Here is a 14,344-nt window from a genome sequence, read left to right on the forward strand (position 1 = left end):
TTAGGGTTTTCATCCTAGGGTTACAAGCTCCAAGAAGCTTTCCAAATCAATATGAGAAAATAACCAAGCATGCCTTCAAAGAACCTCTCAATGTTCATTTATAACCTTCTGGGAAAACTTATAGAGTAATTTCCAATTTCCTTCTCTTTTTAATTTAAACTTAAACTTAGAGAAACAATAAAGTGACTTTATTAAAATCTCACCTAAATTACCACTAAAGTCACTTTATAAACTTATTAAATTAATTAATTAATTAATACTGCCCTTATAATAAATTTTGACGGATAATATTAAATAATTAAATTAATTAATTCCCTTTATCCTAACTATAGCCTACGGGAATTAAATAGGCTAATAAGTCCTCCTAGAATGACTACGCGGAAAAGGACATTATAATGTCAATTGCTTGCTAGTGAAGATCGAGGGCTGACCACCTTGCATTAAAACAAGTACCTGTGCCTGAGACATCACATTTCACAACAAATGGTTTGTGATTATATGGGATGGCCAAAAGTGGAGTGGAACACAACAGATTTGAATGCAATGAATGTAAAATCAGCTTCTTCAGTCCAAACAAAGGAATTACTTTTTAACAATGTTAAGGGGCTGCAATTTTACCACAATTACTAATAAATTGTGTAATACCTCATAAAGCATAGAAAACCTTGAAAATTTTGATGGATTTGGGTTCAGGTCACTCCTGCATCTTAAATATTCTTAAAATCAACATGCACTCCCTCCTCTAAAACAAGTTGGCCAAGATACTTGACCTATTTGGACTTCAAATGCACATTTTGAGCACTTAGCAAACAAGGAATGATCATTTAGAATCTCAAGAGCAATATCCACATGTTTAAAATGATCTACCCAAGTGCCAATGTAAATGAAAATGTCAGCAAAAGAGACCAAGATGAATTTGCAAAGGCAATTGTGGAACACCTTATTCATTAAACTCTAAAAGGTAGATGGCGCATTTGTCAAGCCAAAGAGCACAACCAAGAATTCACGGTGACCTTCATGTGTCCTAAAAGTTGTTTTGGAAATAACTTCCTTTGATGATAGCCAAAGCAAAGATCCAACTTGGTAAAAAAATTGACCCCACATAGTTCGTCCAAGTTATCCAACACATCATCAATTACTAGAATAAGGAACTTATCTTTGATTGTTAGTTTTATTTGATTCCCAAAAAATAAGGGAACACCCACCAGCCACCATCCTTTTTAGTCACAATCACCACAAGGAAGTAATAAGGACTAGTACTAGGTCTAATGACACCTACCTCCAATAGCTCCTTGACTATCTTTTCAATGTCATTCTTTTGCTAATATGGACAGCAATGGGGGTGAAGATTTGGAGGTAACTATCTAGAATGAGAGAAATGGCATGGTAATGAGACCTCTAAGGAGGCAATACTCTAGATTCATCAAGCATTAGGTGTTACTAGTCCAAGAGTCCTTGCAAATCTAAAGAAGTTTGAGCTTCAAGTTGCCATCACTATTAAAGCTCAACCCACCCCCATATTCAAATATGGCATGATCTTGCCCACCCCTATATATGGATATGGCCTGATTGTGATCATGAACCACATCGTGTGACAAATACCTAGTGCTTCTCACAGATAAAGAAGAACTCCCATATGATATCTAATCTCTATCATGTATGCCCTACATAAATGGAAGGGAAATAGACTAATAGTTGGTCTTGTCATATTTTGATCATGGATAGTTAGACTAGCTATCAAATTAATCTCCCCAATCCCCTCAATATAGTAGGCATGACTTGTACATCCATCACGTTAGGGTTTTGCCCCAAATCAATTAGACATTGGGCTTGGACCATTGATTAGGCCCATCCATTCGCCTAGAAGGGCATATGTATAGTCACCCTTCAATGCAGTCAATTGAATGCTGAACATAAAGGAACTATAGATAGTCATGCAAATCGACCTTCAACTCCAAGGTTGGCAAAATGTCATTTCTTTAACATCTTCTCAATGTGATGAGAATTGACCATCTGACCATCACCCAATTTCAACCTTGCAAAGTATAACATTTTTCTTGTTGAGTACATTTGGCCATAATTGGGAATAGTCACAACTGAGTGACCCTAATGTTTGCATCCACTATACTCCTAACACCACATTTGCACCTCCCAAAGAAAGAGCATGGAATCAAAGGTCAATTTATATTCCCCATTGGGAATTTGACATTACAACACTTGCCCCCACAAGGCATGGTATTCCGGTTGGCCACCATAGTTTGGAAATTATTGCAAAGCATAGACATAAAAATGGAGTTCATCTACAATTTTCTTGAAAATGAAATTATGGGAACAGCCCCCATCGAACTATACAACCCTTTGGTGTTTGATGTAGACAATGACTTTGAGAGTTTTAGTGGAATAAAATATAGCCAAAGCATGAATGGAGATGTAAGCATCATCTAATTCCTCATTAGCTACTAATATATCTGTAAAGCAGAAAAATCGAACCCTAGTTGTTCTCCCCTCCCCAACTCAAAGGAGAGAGAAGGGAGAGTCACTAGGGTTGATGGTTTTCACTTAGGAGAGACTTTACATTCAAAAGAGGGGTTGAAACCCACAAGATCCAATCCCACGCAATGCAAGATTGGATTCTAAATGAGTTTCAAGGGTTGTGACATCAAGGATACCCTCTTTTATAAAGAATGTAGATAGAAAGATTGAACTAGGAATGCATGTAAAGTAGGAAAGATTCACTTATAAACAGAGATAGGGATACGGGATGAAGCTGCGGACCTGGAATTAGCAGTAAAATGTCGAGACGGTGCTGTTCTGCAAATTTGAGCGAAAGTTGACGGGACGATGGCGCCCGGCGTGCACACAGTCCTCCGAAAAATCCGCGAAACGAAGGGGGATCTGTTCGTCTCTGCACAAGGATTCCAGATCTTCAATTACAGCCGCGTACCTGCAACCTACACACAGAAAAGAGAGGACGATTGGGGGGTAAGGGATGAGGGGTTTGCCTTTAGGTCAAACCCCGGTTTTGGAATTAACCAAGAAATGAGAATGTTGTAAATGTAAATGTTTGTAATGTAAACAAGTACTGATACCTTGTTGTAAGAATGTTTGTATTCTTACATGCGAAGGTGTAATGTATGTAGTATGTTGTATGTTGTATGTGATCTCCTCTTCAATGGTTGAATCCTTGTCTTGAATGCAACACTTAGCCTTGAATGGAGACTTAGAATGCTCAATTGCTTGAAGGAATGCTTGAATGCTTGAATGTTTGAATGTTTGAATATCGCTTTTGCCTCTTGCTCTTGCTTATTTCCTTCCTCCCTTTCTAGGAGAGGAAAAGTAGTTTATATACTTGTCAATTAGGGTTGATAGACTGATTTTTCCGACCTTAGGCCGACCAGGAAACATTATTTCCCGAATTGCAAACTTAAGACCCGATGCCCAAAAGAGACCGGGCCCAAAATAGGGCCAGGGACCAGGGCGCTGGGCGCCATGGTCCCACCTCCCGGGACAGCAGGGTGCAAGGAGGGATCAGGCCAGGGTGCAGAAAAATGCAGTTTTTGGTGTCATAAACAGGTTTCGGGGTCTCCATTCAGGTTCAACGTTGCGCCGCCATCGTGAAGACCCAAATGCAGTCGAAATTGCAAGTGTCGCAATTTTAGGACGCTACAATATCCTCTTTCTCTTCAAAAGATTTATCGATGGCACTCAATACCCCTACATAATGAATGAGATGCAATCCTATTCATGACATTTATGTCCTTTCTCCCACTTCTAATCACAATTGGAGCATATCCTCTTGGCCATTTTCTCAACTATAGTAGGTGTCGTATTGCCTCACTTAAATATATCCTTCTTGAGCATGAGCGTTGAAGAAGAGGATTCCAATGCTTTTATGTTGGCTATAAATTTGCCCTCTACTAAGTGGGTTAATCGAAGATTATCCATGAATGTAGATAGCCTAAATATTTGAACGTCAGCCCAAATATCCTCCTTGAAGCCATTGATGAAAAAAAATTTGAAAAAAATCATCAAGCCCACTTGTCTAATTGGCCAACTTCTCAAAGCTCAATTTGATATTCTTAGACTAAACAAATATAGCACAATTTAGTTAAAGCACTCATAAAGTCTTCATGGGTAAATAATGTCAACCCAATGTTTCAAAGCACCCACTATAGAAGATAGATCATTCCTATGCTCCACTATCTCATCTCCAAGGTACAATGCAACTAACTTTTCAAGGCTAACCACTTATCAACACATCACAAATTTTAAGATTGCCTAGGATTAGGTTTCAAAAGAATCATATGGGATAGTCCAATATACCCAAGGGTACAAGAAAGCTCATGGTCATATGTGAATGTTGTCTAAGGCCTAGGTATTGGAATCTAAGCACTCTTCACTTCACTAGACCCTTTATAGGGAATCTAGCTTAACCAAGCATGACAACTCTTGAAAAAACATTTGAAAACCCTTGGCATGGGGTTTCTAGCCTAAAAATTCCTTAAAAGAAAAAAATAGGCAGATCTCAGGAAAGATATTTAGTGCCAATACTTATGTAGCCACTTTTTGCTGATTAAGATCCCAAGAGGGCAAGGTAGCAACATAGTGGACAATCATAGAAATCTCTAATTTTGTAAAGCTATTATAGAAAATGGCCTTTGAAATAGCTCCAATACCACTTGTAATGAACCTACAAGAGAAATAAAGACAATTCACATAGATATATGCATAAAAGAGAGCAACAAAAAGCTTTATATTATCTTCGCAATGCCACTTTGAGTGGGCAACCTCCCAATAGATACACTCCAATTACAAATATCCAAGATACCTTCCATTTGGGAAGTTATTACAATATACTCTTACTAGAGACATATAATGCTATCTCATGCATGTGGCGTAAGTACTTTATTCTAATTAGCTAGTTGGATGACTTCCAAAGCATACGCATCCACACCTTTATTTAATATTACCTATAGGCAACTGATAAAGCATATGCACCCAAGCTAATACTAGCTAATAACAATTAAATATATCAGAATGGCATTTGTATCAACTCGCCATTATAACTGGAAAGTTTGGTTGAACAATTTGTTTTTCTTGCCATAGTAATTAGTATAGAAATCTCAGGAAGTTGTCCATGGAAACTAGCAAATTTTCTTGGGCCACTATACATCTGTAAAAGACCTGAGTAGAATTAGAAAAAGTGGATGACAAGGTCAGACTCTCCTCAGGAAGGGTAAGGTTATATATTCTATGAGATTTCAAAGGATCTACCTCAAATTTGAACTAAGTGAATAAAAAAAAAATATTGCCTTAAAAGTGTCCATCAACCCCTAGGATTCTGCATCCTCATCTCTAGCCGTGTCTTCATAAACACAACCTTTTTATGAATGCACATAGGAAAACAAATAACTTGTTTGTGTTGTGCATAAACATTGAAAGGGATCTTGTTGTCTGACTTACAATGCATATTTCTCAGATTATTGTTGTTTTCAGATCTATTATTCCAAAAGTTGATTTAGGAAATTACATTTCTGATGTCATCACAATGTCTAGTGTTTCCTTGATGTGCTTGCTATTTTGCCAAATCTAGACCTTATGCCTTCTTCAATAGTTATATGTTTAAAGGCTTCATTAATCATTTGAAAAGTTTCATTAATTGTATAGCAACGTGTTGCTTCAACTAATTACTTTAAAGGTTTTTCTTGTACATATACCAAAAATATATATTGGCTCGCAGCAAGCTTTACCTCTTATAGCCAATAAATTTCTCTAGAAAGTGTCCCCAACACTGATTTTCTGTACAACATTTTATGAATTTTCTAAAAAGCTTTATTGTGAGTAAAACTTATCCCATAATAATAAGTACTATGTTTGTGACAAGATAACAAGGTGTTAACATTTATAGATTTATTCACATGTACTATTTGTTTTCATGAACCACAACAAATATTAAGATTGACAACAAATTTTCTAAACATTTGTTCTCACACAAATCAAATAAATACCTAACCTCAAGGAAGATAAGAGTGAGAAAATAAATTGCTAATATCCATGTTATAAAAAATTAAAATAGAGAATCATATACTGTTAGTGTGCCTTTTTTAGGTAAGAGGTTGACTACCTCTCTGAATGCAAGAAATCCAGGAATGTAAGGCATGGTTAAACGAACAACATCAAAATCTTCATAAACAACAGATAAAGTGTCTAGATCCACCACCACAAATGCACCACATGCAATAGATGGGTCATCCTTAGAGAAACTCAGATCAACCCCTCCAATGTAATGCAATCTGTTCTCCCTTGCACTTTCTCCGTCGATAGAAAGTGAAGGTAATATTTTCCATGAGAAGTCATCTTCCAATACTAGTCTTTTCTTTAAAAGTTCTTGCTCCCTGAAAAATATATTAAACCAGGAATTTATGTTTTCAGATGAGGTAATATCGTTTTTAGAAAAAATCAATGTGATTGTATACTTAATTTGCTCAATCAAATATCAGACCTGACAGTAAACAGATATCGCAAGTATTAAACAAATCAAACTCAAGAGTATCTTTCCTCTGCACCTTTATTTTTAGCTATGTTCCATAATCTAAATGACCATATTAGCCTGTGGGAATGCACAAAAAGTCCTTTTTCTTTATCGTTTGCTATTAAGTTGTAATCTACTTTGCCTGTAGGCCACGTATCTGGAAAGTGCAAGGAAAAACAATTCTTCCTTCTGCAAAATTTGCGTGGTTCACATCCTTGGAATTCCTTATTATATGAACAAAGAAAATATTCTAGGATCAACATGTCAATTTAGTAGTGTCTTGAATCTTAATGTATTAGATGCTGACATTTACATAGCGTCAATTAATATAATATTATTTTACGTAAAAAAAAAATTATGATTTGAAATCAGGAAGCACGTATAGTTAAGGAATTTACTTGATAAAATTTAGAATTTTGAGCTTCACATATTTCTGAGTTTTGTCAATTTTCTGAGTTGTTAAATTGCTGCAAGCATTTATTTTTTCTGCATTTTCTTTATCATTCAAAACAATTGCGAAACTAAAACAAAACAAACAAACAAAAAACTCTGGCAAAACAGGGCAGCATATTACAAAGAGGTTCCAAGATGTCAATATTAGAGAAGAATTGAAAAATGCTTAGAGAGGAAAAATTGTGTCAGTGTTATTAAGTGCCAAAGACATGATAGTGATTGCGTGACAAGAAGCATAGACTGACGCATGAAGAGTTTCAAGAAATGGCCTCAATAGGCATGAAATAAAGGTAGTTATTCGATAAGTGACATAAGACACCAAGAACAAGCTAAAAGGACAGTGATCAAGGTATTGATGCCAGAGAAAAGGAGCACATGACAGTCACTCCATATACATAATGAGCAGATAACTTCATGAAAATCTTCTAGATGGTGTGTAATATGTACGTGTGAGTGAGAATGTGCAAATTGAAAGAAGATCAGCAATCATCATAATACGTAAGGAATGTTTAAGGTATGACAGAGATATAAGAAGTCACAAGGAGGGCACGTTTTGAGGGTTTTGAAAGACACGTGATTGCTTGAATACCCTACCACTGATTTGTGACAGTCATCAAAGGATATGAATAAAGCATTTTCAGGGTTTAAAGGCAGGACCAAAGTGCCAATAAACAGCAGTTTTCAAGCATGAGACAAGGAAGATAAGGGCAGATCAAAAGCAATATCATGTGAAGACAGTCATGAGCAGTCTAGTATCATTCATAGTGAGTAGCCCTTGCATGGAAGAAGACATTGTTTACAATGGAAAAATACTTGTAAGTCACAGGACAGTAGTAAAGGACAGCTACTATTACATTAGGCATTTAATTCATGAGTAAACAAGGTCTTAGACCTGGACAAAATCTTCCTTCAACGCCACAGAGTTTTCTCTTGTTCAAATTCTTGAAGCCATATGCTCTACTTGTATGCAAGGCAGTAATGGTTAGTTGGAAGAGAGTAATGGCTAAATAAGAGTAGTTTAAAAAACACTACAGGCAGTTTGGCACTTTGCAGCATATATGGGATAGTTTAAACAAAGTTGGACAGCTGCAAGCATATTGGAGCCTTTCTAGGAGCCAACAGAACAAAAGCAGTTAGAAAATGTCCAAGACCCTCTTCTTCAACACCAATTAGGAGCTTTTTGTGGAGTCAAAGAAGGAGAGGCAGTTCTCAGCACCAAGATAAGGTCAAACCAGTCAGCATGAAAGAAGGAACAGTTATTAGTTGCCTTTAGTGCATGTACTATATTCTCTCCAACTTGGGATAGAGAAATAGTTCGCCTAGTTTCTTTTTGGACTGGGTTCTTGCTCCTGAGACAAAAAAAAATTGTAACTGAAAAAAGTCAGTTCTTTCCAAGTTTTACAGGCATGGTAACTCAAGGGGAACTCATTTTTGAGAAAAAAAGCATATTTTCAGACTTGGATGCAGCTTTGCAAGCACCTTTTATCAATAAAAGTAAACAGTTTTTGGCAACTCTAATCTGTATTTTGTGTGCAGGTATGAATGATAGATGTGGTTTTTATTATGTTGCATTTAATCCTTGAATTTCATATCTCATTCTCAACACCTCCATATAGAAACAAACATATGTTGTGCAGGTCATAAGTTGTGTCACCGGTTCAAACAACCTTTTTGCCATGAAAACATGATTGCCTTTATAATGTTGTTGAGTTCCAACCTTCTTATGAAACACTAATGAACGAATATGATAAGAAAACCTAAGTTGTGCATATCATAGTTTTCTGATTGAACAGATTGGCTCTAAAACAGCAGTATAGGTTTGAAATCATTTTGGTGCATCACCACATAGACTAAGTTTTCATTTCAAGCTATCTCTTTTCCCTTTTCCTCAACAATATTATTAGTTTTAGTCAGTTTAGGTGAGCTCCAAGTGAACTACCCCTCTTTGGAGGTTCATTTCCACCATAGGTTACCCACAACCTTTTAATGATCCCATGTTTCACTAGGTTGCTGAGTTAATAATAGCTCAACAAGGATGCAAACCTCAATGATAACAATTACAACTTCATCTTACAAGCTCCATACCATGTTACGACATCATACTCTTTTACTATCTTCATGCCACATTACAAGCGTCGTGCTCTTTTTAGGATTCATGTTTTTATGGCTTCCATCATGCCCAAGAGATGTCTCTTTCCTTTTTAAATTTTTGTTCACTGACATTGTATTGTAATTGTTTTTTTTGCCTATTTTAAATGAATGTCGTATGCTACTTATTGGAACTACTTCTTTTGTTCTTGCAAGTATTCAAATGGTGTATAGATTACAAGGAGTGTGTGCAAAATCATCATCCATATCTATATCATTTTTATGAATGTCTAGATATTTACTTTCATGTTGACTGCTTGTTTTAGATTGATATGCATATTGGTAAAGTTCACATGTAAGTCAAAGTCGGATAAAAATGTAATAAAAATTGAATCCTCTACATTTTTCCTTTTCATTTTTGACTCACTTTGACCATAATTCTCCTTATGCAATGACTGGTGTACACATGGCATCATTTTGCATAGAAGTTGGCAATTAATTTGAATCAATGAGATTACATTTCCACAGTCCATCAAGATTGTTGTTTTTGTTTCTGGATTCCAACTGCGTAAAAAAAAAATTTGCATCAACATTTTGGATCATACTCAATGATCCATCATCAGGATGAGAGAGCTGTAGGATGAGAATGAATGAAATTGCAGAGCAAGAAGGGATGAGAAGAGGGAGGAAGGGTATCGCTGAGCGGATGGGGGAGGAGTTGATGAATGGAATGGGGAGAGGAGCTGGAGGAAACTCGAGAGAGCTGCCTATGTTGAAGAGCAAGAAACTTCTTCTTCTGTCGACTAGCACAACGAGATGCACGACCTGAGGCCCTAGCTTGAGAGCCTAACTTAATTATATCCTCACACATCCTAAGAGTCCGAACATGATTTCATTTTACCCTTTTTATTGGAACAAATACAAGAGTGCATAAATGAACTTGAATCAAATCCATAATGCATAAATGACCCCCAGCTTTTAAATTTAAAGTTAATCATCAATCTAAAGCCAATTCCTTCATAACTAGTCATTCCTCACCAACTTGAGTGCAAAATATTCAAAATTGGGTCATCAAGATATAAATTTGTTACACATTTCATCATTAGAAGAGCATGGCATCAAGATTTATAGGGACAAGAAATATCACATGATTGCCCAGCATGTCTTCAAACTTTAACACCATTAAATCAGTTCCAAAAGTTTGGCACAAGGAGAAGATCCTCGATTAACAAGCTCCCAAAAGAGTTTGTCAACATTGATAGTCTTTTATTGTAGATTCAGATACCAAATCAAACAGAAATCATAAGCATGGAGACAGTCAAGTCAAATCCACAGACACAGGTTGAATCTGCAGACAAAGTTCGACTTGCCCGCGGAGTTCACTTGTGCAGCCATGGAAATGACCCAGCAACACATAGTGAGTTTTTAGTCTAACACGTTTCATCTGACAGAGTGCCGTGCAATAAACACAAGAATGAATCATGGAGCGCCATCTGTCATAGAATAGTCTGCATTAAACCTAGAGTTAAATATATTTATTTGTATCAAAACACATTTGCTGGCGTATTTATTCACTGTTACAATTAATCTAAGGTTCTTTTTTAATGTCCTTTTTGGGAAATCAATGATTATTGAAATTAGGATTAAAATAGACTGAAATGCAAAAAAGCATCTAATGGGGAATACTTTTACTTGAATATGTTCCACGTTAACCAGATAAGATAAACAATATAATTATACGGTGTAGAATTAGCCATGCTGAGACATACCGCACCCATTGCTCTCGGTGATTAGATTCCAATGCTTCCATATGCAAATTCTTCTCTACCCTGCAAACACAGCAGTTCTTCACTGGCCCTTTGTTATATAAAATTAGAAAGCGTAATCAAAATAAATTGCACTGAACATGAAGATTAAGGTGTCGGCAAGAATTTTGGACTTTAAAAATATTATTTTAAATTTTTCTAACAGGCAAAATGAGTGCCTCTAAATTTGTTCGCGTTTTACCTTTGTTCAGCCATATTGTGAACAGTAATGTGCACTTTGGCAGGGCTGAAGAGAAGAAGCGGCAGGGTTTTATATCTGCAAAGCTCTCGAAGCTGGGTCGGGAATTCTGCGACCACCGGATTGAATACCTGACATCTTTCACCTACATGTAAAGGTGGCATTTTTTTTCCCTCCTTCCCACAAAGGAAACGTGATGTGCAGAACAATATTTTGCAAAACCATCAGCAGCGTCCCATTGGCTAAATTATTTAATGGAAGGAAATGAAAGATTTTATAAGAGATCAAGAGTTATAGCTGACCACCAATAAAAAGCATATATTCGCAGCTAATATTTAGTTTTAAGAATTAACTCCTATAGTTCCTCCTATAGTTCTTATGTAAAAGCTTCAGCATGGGAAGAAAGGGTGTGTACTTTTGTAACATCAAATAAGTGGAATCAAAAATATTCAGATATAAACATATCAATTTAATGGCAACTATTTGTCAGCATGGTTTATTCAATGTGGAGACAATTGTGAAGGTGGGCATGATTATCATCTTCTTAAATAAGAAGCAAGTGCAAAAGATCGTTACTTTAATGTTGGATGTCTCATAGCCTATATTTAGTCTTGTTGTCATTAAAAGTTCTATCCATCTATAGCATTAAGGCATTTTCAAAAAAATTTCAAGATTGAATTTTTTGTTATGGATCTTGAAAAGAATTGTTTTGTTAAGCCTTGTTTTTTCCAAACAAGGTGACTCTTAATTTGTTTTTGTAGAAGTTGATGATTTAACCTCACAAGTCAGGAATCTTGTACAAGCACACCACCTATTACATAGGGAAATCAAACAAGAATAATTTGCTCAACACAACCTGGGATTTCTCTATTGATTGCATAAAAAGATTATTTTATAATGAATGTGAAACCTTATGAAAAGGATGAATGAAGCCCTAGATGCAAACCCTCAAGCTAGATTAAATTAGTTGACGCCAAGTGTCACAATCATAATGAATGAGACAACTTAAGTCATTATTAGCCTAATTTAATAAAAGGAAAAGGCATCTAAGTTTAGCTTAAGTGAAAAAAGTAATTAAAGAACCTAATTAATTAAATAATTTGATAATGTACTAGTTACTCCAGCATCCCCCTTAAAATTAACTTAGGGATAAGCTAAAGAGCTAAAGATAAATGCAAAGATGCAAGCATGAATGGGTCTCAATAACAAAGGCCTGATTAGGTACCCATGTACAAATCAATGCAACTCTCATAAACAGAGAAAAGGAGAAAAACCTAGTGGGAGAAAACTCTTTTCCAAGAAAGAGAAAAATAAAATGAAAAGTTACATGTGACTAAGCATGAAGGACTCTAAATGTCCCCCTAAGTACTAAATCGGTCACAAAAGTACAATTAATATTCCCTTAATAGAAGAGAAAAGAAGAGATGATGTTTCCCTCCTTAAGACAGAAGCTCCAATGTTGAAGATGAAGGCTCGAGGATGAATGCTAATGAAGATCCAAGAGTGGAAAACCGTGTTCCTCCCTTTGGGAAGAAACAAATCCAATGACAAGGTAGAAGCAGCTCCATGAAAGGAGATGGAAGGAATAATCTTGTGATGGAGGCCATGGAAGACTACTCAACTATCCACACGTTTGAATCATGATATGCTAAATCAATTGAAGCAAACCTAAACAATTGTGAAGATACCTAATGAACAACCTCTGAAAGCACTGAAGATGGGATGACATGAAAGCTCAAGTTGCCATAAGGGGGGAAGTGAAGATCCTTGTGAATGTCCCCAATGTCTAGAGTGTGTGATGCATCAAATAACCCTGTAATATATGGCAAGTACTCATCCCACAAGACATAAACTTAAAGGGAACAATCAACTTGTTGAACTAAACTAGTCTCTAAAGAAGTAGGAGGTGGAGGGGGAAGCTCAATAGAAGTCTCAGGAACCATGGTGGGTGACTAAAGCACACATAGGTTCAAGTGATAAAAGTTCTCCTCAGATTTATAATCCACTCTAGATGTATAAGAGTTAGGATCACTCAATGGAACTACATGTTTAGTGGAAGCAAAATGAGAAAACTCATACAATTCAGAGGCATGATCAACATTGCCTAATGCAATGATCTCTCTACCATGCAAGTCCCTAATAAGCATTGAATCAAATGTGAACTCTATTGTCTTACCCTTCCCACTATGAGTAATTTGATATACGGAAAGTAGATTGGATGATAAAGAAGGGACACAAAGTACATCATTAAATGTGCCATCATCAATTGCAATAAAACCCCTCCCAATAACATTCATGTAAGTGTTATTAACCATCAAGATGTGTGGTAAAATGCAAGGCTCATATGAAGAGAACATACCAATAGATGAATCCATACGATGAGAGGCTCTTGAATCAAGAAGCCACATGTTGGACTAAAGATGTGTGGATGCAAAGAGATCATGGCACTTCATCTTGTCTTCACCACATCCTATAGAAGAGGACTCGAAATGTACAGGTCATTAAGTGGTAGAAGAAGATGAACTAGATGAAGGTGGCTCAATATTATGTTTTAGGAGAAGGTTATGAAGCTCATAAATCTTCTTTGCATAACATTGATGCTCGTCATATCCTATCTTAGTGCAATATGCACACTTCAATTTATCCTTCTTAGATGATGACCTCTTAGAAGAGGAAGAAGAATCAGAAGAATAATGTGATTGTGTGTCCTTGGGTTGCTCATGTAACTTAGAATCCTTATGTTTTTGTTTATTGCCTTTACCATGTGAAGCCTTCTAATCTATGGTGCCCTGATATGCAACAAGAGCTTGTGATTTGGTAAACTTCAATCAACCCATCTAAATCAACTTGGTTTTCTATCAAGTGAGTTAAGAAGAAAACTCGTCAAGTGAAGGCATGGTGTACCTGGAACCGAATGCATATTTGGTGGCATAAAAGATAGAAACTAAAATTGAATAATCAAGACCAAGTTTTGCAAGGATAAAGAGAATCAACTATCAGTCCTCCTTTTGAATACCACGTTGTTGCAACTGCAATCTGAGAGACTTGAGTTTGATTAATAAGTCTTGAATGTTGTCAAAATATATAGGATTCAATCTAATAGGCTCATTCTCCAATTAAAATCCCCTCAATGCATCTTGCTTCCCAAACAAGGACTCCAATATAGTCAAGATTTGATTGGGTATGGTGCAAGACTCAATGTGAAAGAGAAGATATAGAGACATAGACATGCATAATATCCCAAAAGCCTCATCTCACCTATCGAAC

At 36.2% G+C, this 14,344-nt stretch overlaps 1 protein-coding gene across 1 annotated transcript in view; it reads right to left on the reverse strand.

Annotated features, from left to right (window-relative positions):
• LOC131065255 (uncharacterized) overlaps window positions 1–11,372 on the reverse strand; it is a 292,918-nt gene extending 281,546 nt beyond the window's left edge. The window contains exons 1-3 of the mRNA XM_057999726.2: window positions 11,081–11,372; window positions 10,843–10,902; window positions 6,125–6,395 (exon numbers count right to left, since the gene is read on the reverse strand). Coding sequence (XP_057855709.1) covers window positions 6,125–6,395; window positions 10,843–10,902; window positions 11,081–11,241 — 492 coding nt within the window. The 5' untranslated portion in view covers window positions 11,242–11,372. The remainder of the gene's footprint in view (window positions 1–6,124; window positions 6,396–10,842; window positions 10,903–11,080) is intronic.
• Between the last annotated feature and the right edge of the window lie 2,972 nt (window positions 11,373–14,344).

Source organism: Cryptomeria japonica, chromosome 2 (assembly GCF_030272615.1).
Source record: "Cryptomeria japonica chromosome 2, Sugi_1.0, whole genome shotgun sequence".
NCBI classification, from domain to species: domain Eukaryota; kingdom Viridiplantae; phylum Streptophyta; class Pinopsida; order Cupressales; family Cupressaceae; genus Cryptomeria; species Cryptomeria japonica.